The sequence below is a fragment of the Cynocephalus volans genome, chromosome 10 (assembly GCF_027409185.1).
Source record: "Cynocephalus volans isolate mCynVol1 chromosome 10, mCynVol1.pri, whole genome shotgun sequence".
NCBI classification, from domain to species: Eukaryota; Metazoa; Chordata; class Mammalia; order Dermoptera; family Cynocephalidae; genus Cynocephalus; species Cynocephalus volans.
In genome coordinates, this window is record NC_084469.1 from 12,853,204 (window position 1) to 12,868,595 (window position 15,392).

Below are 15,392 nucleotides of genomic sequence, written 5' to 3' on the forward strand. Positions count from 1 at the left end.
CTGTCATCTACAAGCGATTTTCTTTTTTTTTTAATGCTGCTTAGTATTAAAAAGCATAATGCTTATGTTCCTTTTTTTGATTTATTACTATATCTTAATTTTTCTTTTATTCTCTAACTTTCTAAACTGAATTAAACTCTGCCTTATACAAAGAAAATCAGCAAGTTGAATGCAGTATTTGCCCTGATGGGATATTTCAGGCTCATGGTGAGGAACTGGCAAAATTCTGGCTCGATTGTTACTGACATGGGAGGCTTTACAGTTATTTGTTAGAGGACAGCCCAGGAGGAAAAGAGAAAATGAATTTATGTGATCCCGTATTGCTAAATACAGTACACTGCTGTTATCTTTTCTTTACTGCTTCCTCTAAGAGTCGTCATTTCAATGCACTAATCTTTTAAACAGCCATTGAGTGGGAATTGGGCTAGAACTTTGCTAAGGGGTCACATTCACCAGCCTGACAATTATACATTTACAAAAGAGATGGCATGAATTTATTCAGCATCAAAACCTCTGCATCTTTTACCACCCAACTACATTTCACACTGTATTACCATCAGTGCACTATAATAGCTTTATAAATTCCATCCAGATTCTTCATTTAATTAACTAGCAGTCTTTGAACAAAAATAAAAGTGCTGTTTTTATAAAAGAATAAAAGCTGCATGTAGTGAGTGTGAAGGAGACAAATCATCAAATTAGTTATTCTTCATTGCAGCTATGGAGAATTGTCTGTCCCTCTTTCTTTTCAGAGGCTTTTTTTCTTTTCTTTTCTTTTTTGTAGCTTGATTGAATGAAAAATGGGGAGCAGTGTAGCAGCCTCTGATGTGTTTAAGTCTATTGTAATGGCCACATCCCAAGCTCATACAGGGATGGATACTGATGATACTGTCATCTACAAGTGATGTTTTTTTTTTCTTTTTTACTTTTTCTGTAGTTGGTGAGGTAGTGTGACATAGTAGTTAAGCACATGAACTTTGTAACTAGACTGCCTGGGTTGAAATCCTAGTTCTGCCAGTTAGTAGGTTTGTGACTGTGAGCAAGTGACTTAACCTTTCTGTGCTCCTGTGTCCTATGTATAAAATGAGGATAATAATAGGCATATCTCACATAGCAGCGTGCAGATTAACAGAGCTGATCCATGTAAAACATTTAGAATGATGCTGGCACGTGGCAAGCCATTACCTCTTGTATGCACAGTAACAGTCATTTGGGAAGTTGATCCAGCTATGTCACTGGTGACTCTCTTGATCACCTGGACTGGACTGAATGATGTGGTGGGCTAGGTAGATGTCCCTATCTTTCCCAGATAGTTCTTTCTAAAAGTGCCCTTTTAGTATAAGACAATGATTTTCAGATACAAGGAAGTAAAGTTCTTTGAATCAAGGGTATGGGAGGCAGTTGGTTGGCCACATCTCTCCATCCTGTACTCTGTTGCCAGATTTAGCTTCTAACGTACTGTTTTCTCACACGATTTTCTGCTTAGATGGCTTCAAGACTTCCCCAAATTCAAGCTCCTTCACTTGTCATGCCATTTCTATCAGAGCCTTTCCCTTCCTTTCCCAACCTTTTAAATTCATTGCTCCCCTATAAGAAACCTCTACTCCAGTCAGAATTGGTCTAGTATCATTTCTCAACTGTCCCACATTCCTTCTTGTCTCTCTTTGTTTTCATTGCCCTTTTTGTCATTATTCTCTTTTGTCTTTTTCCTCCATTTATCTAAGTCATACCTGACATTCTAAGCTGAGACAAAAAAAGGGAAGGTACCTTTACCCCTTTGAATGTTTATCATATAGCATGGTTGTCTGTGGATGCAGTAGTTGCTAAATAAATGCTGTTGATGAACTATCCCATTAGCTCTACTTTTAGACTATATTGAGAATCTAACCACTTCCCAGCATGTCGACCACTATCACCCTTGTCCAAGCCATGATTACTTTTTATCTTTCCCCTTTCTCTTCCCCCTGCTTCTACCCTTGCCCACTCTCTACCGGCTACACTCAACACAGCAGCAAAAGTAACTCTCTTAAAATTTAAGTCAGGTCACATCACTTCTCTGCTCAAAACCCTCCAATCACTTCCTGTCTCATCCTGAGTAAAATCAAAGTCCTTACAGTATCCTACAATCCTTTTAAGATATGTATGTCATTCCAACCCCATCCCTACACTCACCCCTGTTACAGCTCTGCCCTCATGTCTTACTCCCTCATCCCATCCCCTACTACTCTCTGTCCCTGCCACACTGGCCTCTTTGCTGTTCTCTGAAGATGCAAGATACAGTCCCATCCTAGGGCCTTGGCAAAAACTGTTCCTTCTGCTCATAAAGCTTCTCCTCAGGAAATCCCTTCTGCTGGTCTCTGATCAGACATCTTCTCAATGAGATCTTCACTGAATCCCTAGTTTACTATCTCCCCAAATTAGAATGTAAATGCTGAGGGGCCAGTACCTAAAACAGAACCTGACACATAATAAATATTTAATAAATAGTTATTGAATGTATGAATGAAAAACCGACCCTTAAATATATGTCCACATCCCTAACCTTCCCAGCACTTCAAATGTATTTAGGCTCAAACAAAAGCAAATGTCCCATACATCTACGAGAAAATTAAAATAGCCATGGTTTAATATTAGCTGTGGCAATTGGAGCAGAAAGTTTCATTGCAGAGAAGAGAGATTTCTGCATCAAGTAAGGAAAAAAGAAGTGGTTTACAGTATAATAACTGCCATGCTCAATTATATTGGTGTCCTGGGGGACTGTCTTGGACCCAGCACCAAGGCACATTTTGAGAGAGCAAGTGCTTTTTGGCTACCCTATTCTCTTGCTAAGGGGCAGAGTGAAGCTGTTGTATGCGGTTTTGTTTTGTTTTGTTTTATTATTTGGAAGCAGAGTAAAATGCTGAAAAGAGAACATTAATGTTGGAGTCAAGCAGAGCTGGGTTCAAATTCTGACACTATATGTCCTTGAACAGGTCATTAACTTCTCTGAGTCTCTGCTTATGTATGTAGTTTTTAATAATACCTTTTTCTCAATTTTGTTGTAAGTAAATGAGAAGATACGTGAAGCACCTGAGACATAACAATAATATTATTGGGTTTTATAATGTCTTGTGAGCATTGCATCCTACAGATATAGCTATATATTTTGCTACTAAATTCTGCCTTTTGGCAGTTAGGAGAAAAGTTTGGCCCCTGGGGCTTGGTCCGTGGAGAAGCCTCACAACACTGTAAGTCTGTCAGCAGCATCTGATGAAACTGCAATAGCGTTCTGAGAACATGAGCCCTACCACCAACTTGAGTTTCGGTGTAGCCTATTCTTTTGATCTTTTAAACCAATTCTTATTCTCCTGTTTTCTATTTTCAACTCTCTTCTACTTCCCTTATTTTCAAAATATTATGCTAGGTGTGCGAAGCTAGAGATTCCATACTGAAAATTATCCAAGAAGTCAACAAAGGAAGAAGTAAGATCAGGCCATCCCTCCACATAATAAAATAACATGAATATTAATTTTCAAATTGAAAAGTAAGGAACATATGTACATTGGTTAAGTTTTGTAATTATAATTTCCAGAGTGAGGAAAACGTTTTATGTAAATCACCAAGCTATTTTTTTTATTTTTTACTTTTTTTTTTTTTTTCAATAACATTAATTTTGAAACGTTTAGGAAGCCAAAGCTGTAGCTGAAGAAACAAGAGCTCTGCGAAGTCGGATTCATCTTGCGGAAGCCGCACAGAGGCAGGCGCACAAGATGGAAATGGACTACGAAGAAGTGATCCGTCTGCTAGAGGCCAAGATTGCAGAGCTAAAGGCTCAGCTTGCTGATTATTCTGACCAAAATAAAGTAAGCAAAACAGTCTTCTCTTCTAGTTACCATGGTTTCCTTGCCGTTGTCAAGTATCCTGTTTTCATTTTCTTTTCATCTGCACTTCTAAACTAGGTCAGTGTTTGTCTTCTATTATTCAATGATAGCATGCTGTGTCACGATGGGGGTAATGTGAAGGTTGTGAGCCTTCCTTTATCCGGATAGCTTTGAGATGGAAAAGCACGTGCCCCAAATGGATTTGGGTCATTGGTTAACCTTGTTCATCTCAGGCATTAAGTCCTAGAACTATTTAGTTGATTAGGTTGGTTTTCTTCTTTTGTTTCTAAACTGGCCAATTTGTCTTGTGGGCATAAAAGGAGGGGGTGCATCTAGAGATGGGTTTTGCTCTTTGGTGAAAGCACTCAGGAAGTGTGAAAGTTAAAGAATTTTTGCCCAAGGCTCAAGATAATTAATGGGAAGAAACTGAATTTGAATTTCAGTTTTTTTTTGTTTTTTTTTTTAATGTAAGGTGTACTAAATTAGGCTCCAGTAGAACATCTTCCAGCATCAATAGCAAAATACTGAATGCTTTTCAGAATGCAATGTGAACTTTTTTATGTGAATTTTTTTTTACAGAATACATGCTATGTTCACTAAAAAGCCTTCAAAAATTATAGTAGACGTATACATTTATACTTCACTGAAGTAATGTGGAAAATTGAATAAATTGAAATAGATATTTTATAACTTCGTGGAGTTGTTCACTTATAGACATAGTAGGTGTTTATATACTCGTATATCTAATTCAATCAGCATTCAAGTTATGACTATTTACTTAAACATTAAAGAGTTAAATACTTTAAATATACCAAATGAAAATGAAACTAGTTTTTGAAAAGCAAAATACAGAACAAAACCTGAAATTTTTATGATTAGCTTTAAAGAATCATTAACATCTCACTTCTGTCTATTTTTAAACCAATTCCACAAGAAGGCTCAAGTTTCTGTCACTCGACAATACCACAGTGCCGGGGAGAAAACATGTAACTTAAGAAAGCAGCAATGCTTAGGATTATTACATGCATTTGTTATTTTTTTTTTTTTTTTTTAATTTTATTTTGTCGATATACATTGTGGCTGATTATTGCTCCCCATCACCAAAACCTCCCTCCCTTCTCCCTCCCCCCTCCCCCCCAACAATGTCCTTTCTGTTTGCTTGTCGTATCAACTTCAAATAATTGTGGTTGTTATATCTTCTTTCCCCCCACCCCCCGGTTTGTGTGTGTGTTTGTGTATGTGTGTGTGTGAATTTATATATTAATTTTTAGCTCCCTCCAATAAGTGAGAACATGTGGTATTTCTCTTTCTGTGCCTGACTTGTTTCACTTAATATAATTCTCTCAAGGTCCATCCATGTTGTTGCAAATGGCAGTATTTCATTCGTTTTTATAGCTGAGTAGTATTCCATTGTGTAGATGTACCACATTTTCCGTATCCACTCATCCGATGATGGGCATTTGGGCTGGTTCCAACCCTTGGCTATTGTAAAGAGTGCTGCGATAAACATTGGGAAACAGGTATACCTTCGACTTGATGATTTCCATTCCTCTGGGTATATACTGCATTTGTTATTTTTGACCCAGTATTTACATTCTGAAAACAAAAGTATGTGATTATTTTATGTAACTTTAACCTGGTCCTGGAAATATGTGGGGAATTATCATAATATTAAAAGTACTTTTTAAAAATAATTATAGTTGCTTTTAGAGAGAAAAGCAACAGTGTTTAATGCTTTATTTTTAAATAATATAACTTTCAAGAAGTTCACATGAAAATGTTCAGTGCTTTTTTTTTAAAATCTTAGGTTATTTACAATCTCTTTTCCAGCTGCTAGTTGAGAAGTATTTTTGTCTTAAGATGCCTGGTAATATAATTAATTCAGTTTTTCTCTCTGTTAGCATAATGGGGGTCTCATGCCATTCCTCTTAATTAAGTCAGTCTGAACACAATCCTTTTGTTTTTTGTTTTTTTGTTTTTCAAAGACGAGATGTTAGACATGGCATATCAATATTCAACATTTTCCAAACTCAATACTAGTGGAAAAAGAAACGGAAACTCTTTTTAATTGTGTGAAATTGCTTAAAGAGACATTGAACAAGATAGTACAGAATTAAGATTCAAACATGAGGGCACTTAAAAGTTCATGGATGTAATATTCAGCTATAAAAAAAAAAAAAAGAACCCTATCATTTGCAGCAACATGGATGGAACTGGAAACCATCATGTTAAGTGAAGTACGTCAGGCACAGACAAATTCCACATGATATCACTCAAATATGGAACCTAAAAAAAAGTGGTTCTCACAGAAGTAGAGAGAAGAATAATGGTTACCAGAGGTGGGATGGAGGGGAGAGGGTTTGAGGAGGAGAAGTAGTGGACTAATAGGTACAAAACTCTGCTCTCTACCCTAAGTGAATCATTGTGCAGTATATGCATGTATTGAAGCAACACACTGTACCCCACAAATATGTATAAGTCAATGTTTACAAAAAAGGAAAAATTCATGGAAAGATTTGAATTACCTTTTAATTCTGCTTTTCCATGAACTTTTTGAAGTACCCTTGTATTTATTGTTAATACACAGATTCTTTTTGTAACAAGATTTTATTTTTCGTTATAATTTTCCCTTATTTTATCTATGTATTTACTTATTTACCTCTTGGTTTTTTTTTTAATTCACCTCCAGCATAAGAAATAAAACATCAGTAATATTTTTGGAGATCCACAATGCCCCTCTCCAATTGTATCCTTCTCCCCTGCCCTCAGAGGTAACCACTTTCCTGGATTTAGTAGTCACCATTTCCTTGATACTTTTACTACCTGTATATATTTATCCCTTAAAAATATGTTGTTAAGTTTTGTCTGTTTATCAACTTTACATAAATAGAATTATATGTATCATTCTGACTTGCTTTTTTTCACTCAACATTTTGTTTTTGCAGTTAATCCATTGAAGTTTATAGCTAGTTCATGTCTTTTCATTAGTTCTTTGACTCCATAGCATGAATTTATTATAGTGTATTTATCCATTCTGCATTTGAAGGACAGTCCAGTTGTTTCTGTTTTCTTCTATTACAAATGATGTTGCTAAAAACATTTTTGTACATATATCCTGCTCCTTATGTGTAACAGTTACCTGCTAGGAGTAGAATTGCTAGGTTGAATGATTTTATCTTCAACTTTGCTAGGTAATGCCTAATTGTGTTTGAAAGTGTTTGAACCAGTTCACCCTCCCATCAGTAATGAATGAGATTACCATTTATTCCATACCTTTGCTGACCCTTTGTTTTCTTTTACTTTTGATTTTTCTCAATCTGGTAGTTGTAATAAGTGTTATGTCACTTTAGTTTAATGTGAATCTCCCTGGTTAGTAATGACTTTGAATGACTTTGAGATAGAGATGTGCTGAGACCAGCTGACACTAGCTCATGAGCGCTGATTGTGGGCATCTCTTCTCAACTCCATTTTCAGTGGCATTAGGCTGGTAGCTTAAAATCAGCCATGGTGGGATTATTTACAACCTCAAACTCTAACCAAGACTTGCCCTCTATCTCCTGGTAGCCAGTTGAGCATATATTTACGTATTTATTAGGCATCTGTATTTCTCTGTGGAATGCTTCTTTATGTCTTTTGACCATTTTTGCATTGGGTTGTTTTTTTCGTATACTTATAGATGTATGATGATTCTTCTGGTTTCTAATCCTTTATTAATTTATATGCTATAAAAGTTTTATCCCAAATTTGTGTCTTGCCTTTACACTCTATGGTGAAATGGATAGGATTGCTTAATTTTTATGCAGTCAGACTTATCAGTCTTTTCCCTAATGTGTCTTTTTAGAAGTCCTTTGATTTCCAAAGGTATAAAGACATTCTATTTGCCTCTAAAGTTTTAAAATTTAAAAGCTTTAAAGTTTTAAGGTTTTTTTTTTTGGTGTATGACACTGCATGAGGTGGGAATCCATTTCATTTTTTTTTCTTTATTCCAAAGGAATAACCAACTATCCCATCACTATTTACTGAAAAGCCCCTTCTTTCCTAATTGATCTACAAAACAGCTGTGTCATATGTCATATATCAAGATTTCATATGTGTGTACATGTTCGTGGTTCCCTATTCTCTTCATTGGCCTATGTATGTTGCTCTGCAAATAACGCACAGTGTTGCCCACTGTATCTTGTAAAGTAAGTCTTGGTATCTGATCATCCTACCTAGTTCTTGTTCTTCAAAATTGTGTTGGCTACATGAGCCTTTGATCTTTTACTCTCTATTTTAGATTCAGCTTATCAATTCCACCCAAAAAAAATTATCGAAATTTTTACTGGAAATTTAAATCTATAGATTAATTTGGGGGAAATATATATATTTATGATTGTCTTTATTTATGAACATCACTGAGGCACAGAAAGTTTAATTGCAGCAGCCAGAGTTTATTCTAGTTTATAGAATAACAACTCTTCAAAAGTTTTTGATGTTTGCTTCATGGCTTTTTATGTAGTCAGTGTTTACCATGTTCAAAATGAGCTTGAAAAGAATTCTGCAGTTTTTGGATGCTGTTGTTCTATATAGTTCACTAGATCAGGGTCATTAATTGTGGGGTTCATTTCTTCTCTATTCATATTAATTTCTTTGTCTGCCTGAACTATCAGTTATTCAGGGAAATATGTTAAAATCTCCTTTGTGGTTTTTAAATTTTGCTTTAAATATTTTGAAGTAATATCTTTAAATGCATGCAAGCTTGGAATTACATCATCCTTTTATGAAAATGTCATGACTCTTCAATCTAGCAATCTTCTTTTCCCCTAATGACTATTTTTGATTGATATTAAAATAGTTACACCAGCTTTCTTTTGGTTGGTATTTACCTATTTTTTTCATTCATTTATTTTCAACTTCAGTGTTTTTATTTTCTAATTGTGTCTGTGATAAACAGCATGTAGCTGGATTTTTTCCCCATCTCCCTAAATTTTGACTTTTAATTGGAAAGCTCTTTCTATTTACACTGTTTTATTTGCTAATTCACTTCATTTCTGCCCTCTTATTTTGTAGATTTTATTTGCCCCATATGTTCTGGGTCTTTTTTTTTTTTTTTTTTTTTTTCCATTTCTTGCCTTTTTTGTGTTTGTATTGTTTCAAATTTCTCCTGTGTTCATCTGCACTATTACATTTATTTTCCTCTGCTCATTTAGAAGTTACACATTCTGTTTTTAATTTTTAGTGATTATCCTAAAAATTTTAACATTCTATTTTAACGTAAATTATAAAATTGATCAGTAGCTTTCTTCTAAATATTGCAAACATTTATTGTTCATCTCTCCCTATTCAATTTTATTTTTATCAGTAGTTTTGTTCTTTCTTGACTTTTAACATCGTAAATTGACACTGTTACAATTTGTTTTGTGTGGTCAGCATTTGTTTAGACAGATCCCTCATTTACCATTTTCTGTGTTCAACATTGTTTCTTATATCTAAGACCTTCTTGCTAGGATCATTTCTTTCTTCCTAAAGTACGTCTTTTAGAAATTCATTTAGTGAGGAACTGTTGGTAATAAGCTCTCCATTTTGTGTATCTGAAAAACATCTTTATTCAACTCTTGTTCTTGAAATATATTTTAGCTATGTTAAGAATGTTAAGTTGGCATTAATTTCTTTCATTATTTTTATTTCATGGTTTTGATGTCAGCTGTCAATCTGTCATTTGTTTACAATCTATTTCCCTCTATATGATCTTTGGCTTTGATGTTTAACAGTTTGACTACAATGAGTCATGTGTTATTTTAATTTATACTGTTTGGAATTTATTGAGCTTCCTGATCTGAGGAGCAATATCTTTTCCCATTTCTAGAACATCTTAAGCTATCATCCTGAGCTATTTTTCTTTCACTCTTTCTAGTCACTCTTGAGTAATTCAGATAGGATGTATGCTAGAGCTTCTTTTGGCTGTTTTCTCCTTACTTCTGCTCCTTAATTCATGCTTTAATTTTTAATTTTCTGCTCCATTATGAGAAGTTTTTTAACTTCTGTCTTCCAGTTCACCCGTTCTTTTTTTAACTGCATCTAGTCAGATATTAAACCCATGAACCAAGTTTCTAATTTAATTATGATTATATTTTTATTTTTGAGATTGATTTGTTTATATTATGTGGATATATTTTGATAGTTTCTTGTCCCTTTATTATACTTTCAATTCCCTCTTAATTTTAAAAACATATTAAACATAATTACTTTATATTCTGCATCTGATCATTCCAATATCTGTTGTCTTTACAGGTCTGATATATAACATGTTTTCTTCAGTTGCCTTTCAATCATGGAGCTTATTTCCTCGTACATTTAGTGATTTTTTTGTTGTTGTGAGGTCATGTTCTTTTGACACATATGGGAATTCTTTGAGATCTGAGTTTAAAAAATATCCCTGCAGAGTAGTTTTGTGTTTGCTTCTACTAACCCTGGGACCAATTTAAACTAAAGTTTTAGTTTATGGATTTTCAGGCTACACAGGCAATATAAATTCTGGCCCCAAACCTGCATGAGTAGGGGCTTGTGGTTAGGAATTATTCAGAAGACACTTTTTTTACTTATATACCAGAGCCAAAATCAAAACACTGTTTACTTCTGTAAAGTTTGTTTTTTCCCAGTCCACCCATTGAAGTTCTTCCATTTGCCATTTATGCCTGATGAAACACCAAACTGTAGCCACCAGGGCTCAGCATATAACCTCAGAACAGGTTATGTTTCAATGCTCTCTTACCCCAGTGGGTTCACTTGGCATTGCTGTTCCTGGTCTCTGGAATTCCTTAACCTACCTGCCAGCTCAGCCTTACATTGGATTCTGTTACATTATGTGTGTGTGTGTTTGTGTGTATGTGTGTGTGTATTTGTAGCATTTTTAGTTGTGCTGCACTGGTACGGGTTTCTGTCAGTATCTGATAAGACATGTTGCCAAAAAAATTCAGAAGCTAATTTAAATGTATTTTACTATAAAAATTAATAAAGTCATATACAGCTTATCTCTTAAAACTTGCATTATCCCTGGGCAAATTAACTTTTAAATAAGCAGTTAGTTACATGCCCCCCAAAATCAGAAGATATGTATAGTAAGAGAGAAAATAAATGATATGACAAAAACTGAAAATGGAATACAGTAATATAAAGTCAAAAGAATGAGTACGATGTTCCTTTTGATATATCTCTCCAGGAAAGTGTTCAGGATTTAAGAAAGAGAATCACAGTACTCGATTGCCAATTGCGAAAATCAGAAATGGCTCGAAAAACTTTTGAGGCATCCACTGAAAAGCTTCTTCATTTTGTAGAGGTAAGTTTTTCTCTTATGTTAATTTTTAAGAGATGTATAGATAACTGACATATAGATGAATGTCACAGTGTTTGGTGGCTAGTGAAACATTCTCTGCTCTAAAAACAGCACTGCTGACTTAATAGTCATTTAGAATTGCTTAAATAATGAGAAGACTAACATTACATAGTTAAGAGAAATAATTGAGACGGGGTAACATGATCCCAAATATATACTATGTTTTAGTGACTACTTTCCTAAAAGTCCTGATACTTAGTAAATATTATTTGAAAAATATTTACCCTATAAATAAATGTTTTTATAGCTGTTATGTTTCTGGATAAAATTGAATGTTAATATAATTGATTTTTCCCCCACACAACAGAAACATCTGTTTTACCAATGGGGAGAGGAGGCTGTAAATATTAATTAAGCTAGAAAAGATATCTTTTTTAAACTGTCGAAGTTATATATTTCCTTCACCATCTTTTTTGTTACTAGGCTATTCAAGAAGTATTTTCTGATAATTCTGCTTCTTTGTCAAATTTAAGGTAAGAACATTAAAGCACTTTCTGCAGAGTATGGTCTCTGATTAAATTCTGCCTCTTGTAATTGTGGCTAAAATTCTAAAAAATCTCTTAGTCTTAAGAAGCTACATAATTCCAATTGGATGTCATTCTTTAATGTGTAAGAAAATAGGTCCAAGGGCACCATGTTGTTGGTCCCATTTCTGTAAAAGAAATTTCTGGAAGTATTTAGCCAATCATTGTAACCTTGTACTCTAAAATTGAGGTAGGAATTGCCTCTCCTGTCTTTGTCAAGGATACTGTAAAGACAAAATTAACTTGAAGTTCCTTAAGTATCTTGTGTATGAATAAAACTTGCTGGTCAGTCTCAACATAGCAGATCAGTTGTTATGGCCAACAGAACTTTGATCCATGCAATCAATTTCTTTCATTTTCATCATTTAGTAAATATAAATAAAAGAAACATATTTAGAGAATACACCTTGATTTTCTTATTATTCACAATATGTTTCAGATTTAAAGTTTCTTACGAGAAGCTACAAACATTCTAATGAGATTTATTTATTTCAAAGTACAAGTTTATGGTCATTTTTATACATGATGAAAGACATATACAAAAGAAAGATTCCTTTTTATGCATTTTCAAAGTAATTTTTTTTCCTCATTTTATAATAGCTGCAACTAGTTCAAGAGATGTCTTCTACTTCTAGCAGTTTACACGTGCAGAAACATACCCTTTACTATGAAAGCAACAGTTTAATAAATGAAATAAATGAAGATATTTTAGGGGTCCACATATAGCATTTTTTTAATTTAGAAGAATATGTATAGTTGTTCACTTTTAAGCTTATTTTAATATAATGTTTCATTTCTTATAATGAAGGAGTTTGACTTTATTTTTATTGTTATCCATGCTGCTTAAGATACAAGATAATTACGTGAATTCCCGTGATTACTATTTTTAGTAAAGATCTTAAAATACTCAGTAATCACATTTCCCTTGTATGGATTAAGTGTGTCCCCCCTCCCCCCAAGATCTCATTTTGACTCTGACTAATAATTTTAAAGTTTTGTATTAAAAGTCAAGGTTAATAATGACCATATAAAAGCCCTTGCCTTAAACTGCTTCATGGGAAAAAAAGACAACTTTAGAAAGTTACATTAAGCAACTTATTAACCATGTCTTGGAAAGTTAAACACTAGCAAAATCTGATTTTTTTTTTTTTTTTTAGTATACCATATACTTTATATGGATATTGGCCTTGGTCACTCAACACAGAGTAAAGGCTATATATTGAATTTGAGAACTGATGCTTTAGTTTCTCCTTATAGCTTAATACTATCATGCTTAAGAAGGTGGACTAAGTAATGATGATTTTATCATCACTTTAAAATCGTCTCTTTTCAAGTAAAAGTTTTAGTGTAATGGTTTTTTGAGGAAAACCTTGCATTTTTAATTATATCAGAATGTATTCATTTCAGGTGACATTTGTATTTATTAAAAGTGATGTAAATGTTCTGTGCTGTTTTAGATTTAGAGGCAACAAATGGAAGAGTTTAAGAGATAATTTCAGGAGCAAATATATACATTGAGTTTATGTTTAATATTACTAGAAATAATAGTAAATGTCTGTTTAATAAATTTATGTTTATATGCTTAATTTGAATTTTTACAAAACTATGTAAAAGGCTACATTATATTAGCAAAACACAAACACAAGATAAATGCAACAAAAGATTTAGGAGGTGGGCCACTCTTCTATTTCTTCTTCCTTATATATGAAGTCAACCTAACTTTTAAAAAATGCCTATTTATTATACAATAAAGAATTGAAAGCAGAAATACTATTTTAAGTGAATTACTTCATTTATGGCTGTAAGAATACAGCATTCCCAGAAACAGAAATATATTTGTGCAAATTTATAACTAATATGAATTCAGATTTATCAAAGATAGTTGTTGATTATTCTATAATACATTCAACTTTGTTATCGTTCTTATAGTGAAAGAAGAGCTGTGTTAGCCTCTCAGATTTCTCTCGCACCACTGGGAAGGAACGGACGTAACATCCCAGCAACCCTGGCACTTGAATCTAAGGAACTTGTAAAATCTGTTCGTGCCGTACTTGATATGGACTGTAAGTTTTCTGCATTTTTTTCTACTTTTTATTTTTTTGATAATTCATTTAACAAAACAAAAGAAGAAAATTTCAAGTCTGACAGTTTAATTTCATTAACTATATTGGTTTGTCTACAGTAAAATCTATAACTAATTGATAAAAAATCTTAATGCGCAAATGGTAGGGGGAGAATGTTTGCTTTATTTAAAGTACTCAGAATGGCTTCCAACTGAAGATAGCTGATTAAGACATGTCTTCACCTCTGTTTATCCAAAGTCTCTTGGAAATGGAAGAGTAAATATAAAAATAAATTCAAAGCAGTGCTGGGAACCTGGAAAGGTGTAATCAACATTAAGGAATTTTTAAATAATATATACCAGAAGGAATAAGATTGAGGGTATGGCCCAGCTGAGTAAAAGACCCCCAGAACACAATAAAGATGAAAGACAAGACTGCTGAAACAGTGAGCTAAGTAAAACGATGGAAAAAAACCCAGGATCACAGACAGAAGAGACTAGGAACAGACCCTGGGCTGTCAGCAAGGTAATTAATGAAGGGCTGTGGATTAGCTGAACCAGTTCTCTATCCAGAGCTGCTGGCTCAGGCATTTACTCCTAAGCCAGGGCCAAGAGAATATCTCTCTAAAGGAATTGCATGATCTGTCACTAGATACCTCTAGAGTCAGCACTGGGCTTGAAAGAGAAGCAAGGCAATGCTCTAAGTAACTTCTAACATCCCAGCAGATGGAGAGATCCCTGGAGAAATTGGGTATTTCCATCTTTGGGCATTTCCATCTTTCCCTCTTCCTATCTTCCAGGCACTTTTGCCTCTTCATGAATTTCTACTCCCTTTTTATAACTATTTCTAACATACCCTTTATTTTTCCACAGTGAAAATTATAGGTAATTTACCTAACTATACCCATTATTTATAAAAATCAATGATATGTCCTAACTGTACTATAGAGGAGAAATAAGAGGAAGGTGATTTATAATAATATATATTTCAATAGGTAAGATCTTGGGTCGACTACACTCGGAGGTATAATGCAGACATCAGACGGTCACACTTTCACATAGAATAACCACAAATGTGACAACTGGGAATATAGACTGATACAAGTACATTGTATTGCCAGTTTAAATAGCATGAGCACACTGCTGTCAGTAATGCGATTGTCCAAAATGGTAAACAAAAGAAAGTACGATTTTCTATCAAAATTCATTAGCATTCATACTAGTTACAGGACTGGAAATCTTAATGTGTATTAGATTTAAACTGTCTGAAAATGGAGTTATGTTCTAGATTCAAGTAATTAAATACAAGTTTTTTAGCAACAAGTATAGGACATTTGAAAATCATACAGGACACAGGACAGTTTTTTGTTTCACAGGACTGTCCAATGTATCCTATAATGATGGAATGTTTATGATTCCTGGCAGCTTTCCACTAAATGCCAAAAATACTCCCAAACTCTGTGACAATAGATAATGCCTCATAGATTTTCAAAAATGCTTCCTGGGGTGATACTGCACTCACTGAGAACCTCTGACATGTATCCTCATTTATAAATATGAACAAACAACCAAGA

General features: G+C 33.9%; 1 protein-coding gene across 4 annotated transcripts in view; it reads left to right on the forward strand.

Moving 5' to 3' along the window:
* The window catches only part of STXBP4 (syntaxin binding protein 4), a 179,754-nt gene that overhangs the window by 88,891 nt on the left and 75,471 nt on the right, over positions 1 to 15,392 (forward strand). For all 4 annotated transcript variants that reach the window (XM_063110231.1, XM_063110234.1, XM_063110232.1 and 1 more), the window contains 4 exons: positions 3,666 to 3,842; positions 11,059 to 11,175; positions 11,656 to 11,705; positions 13,686 to 13,819. In XM_063110231.1, coding sequence (XP_062966301.1) covers positions 3,666 to 3,842; positions 11,059 to 11,175; positions 11,656 to 11,705; positions 13,686 to 13,819 — 478 coding nt within the window. The remainder of the gene's footprint in view (positions 1 to 3,665; positions 3,843 to 11,058; positions 11,176 to 11,655; positions 11,706 to 13,685; positions 13,820 to 15,392) is intronic.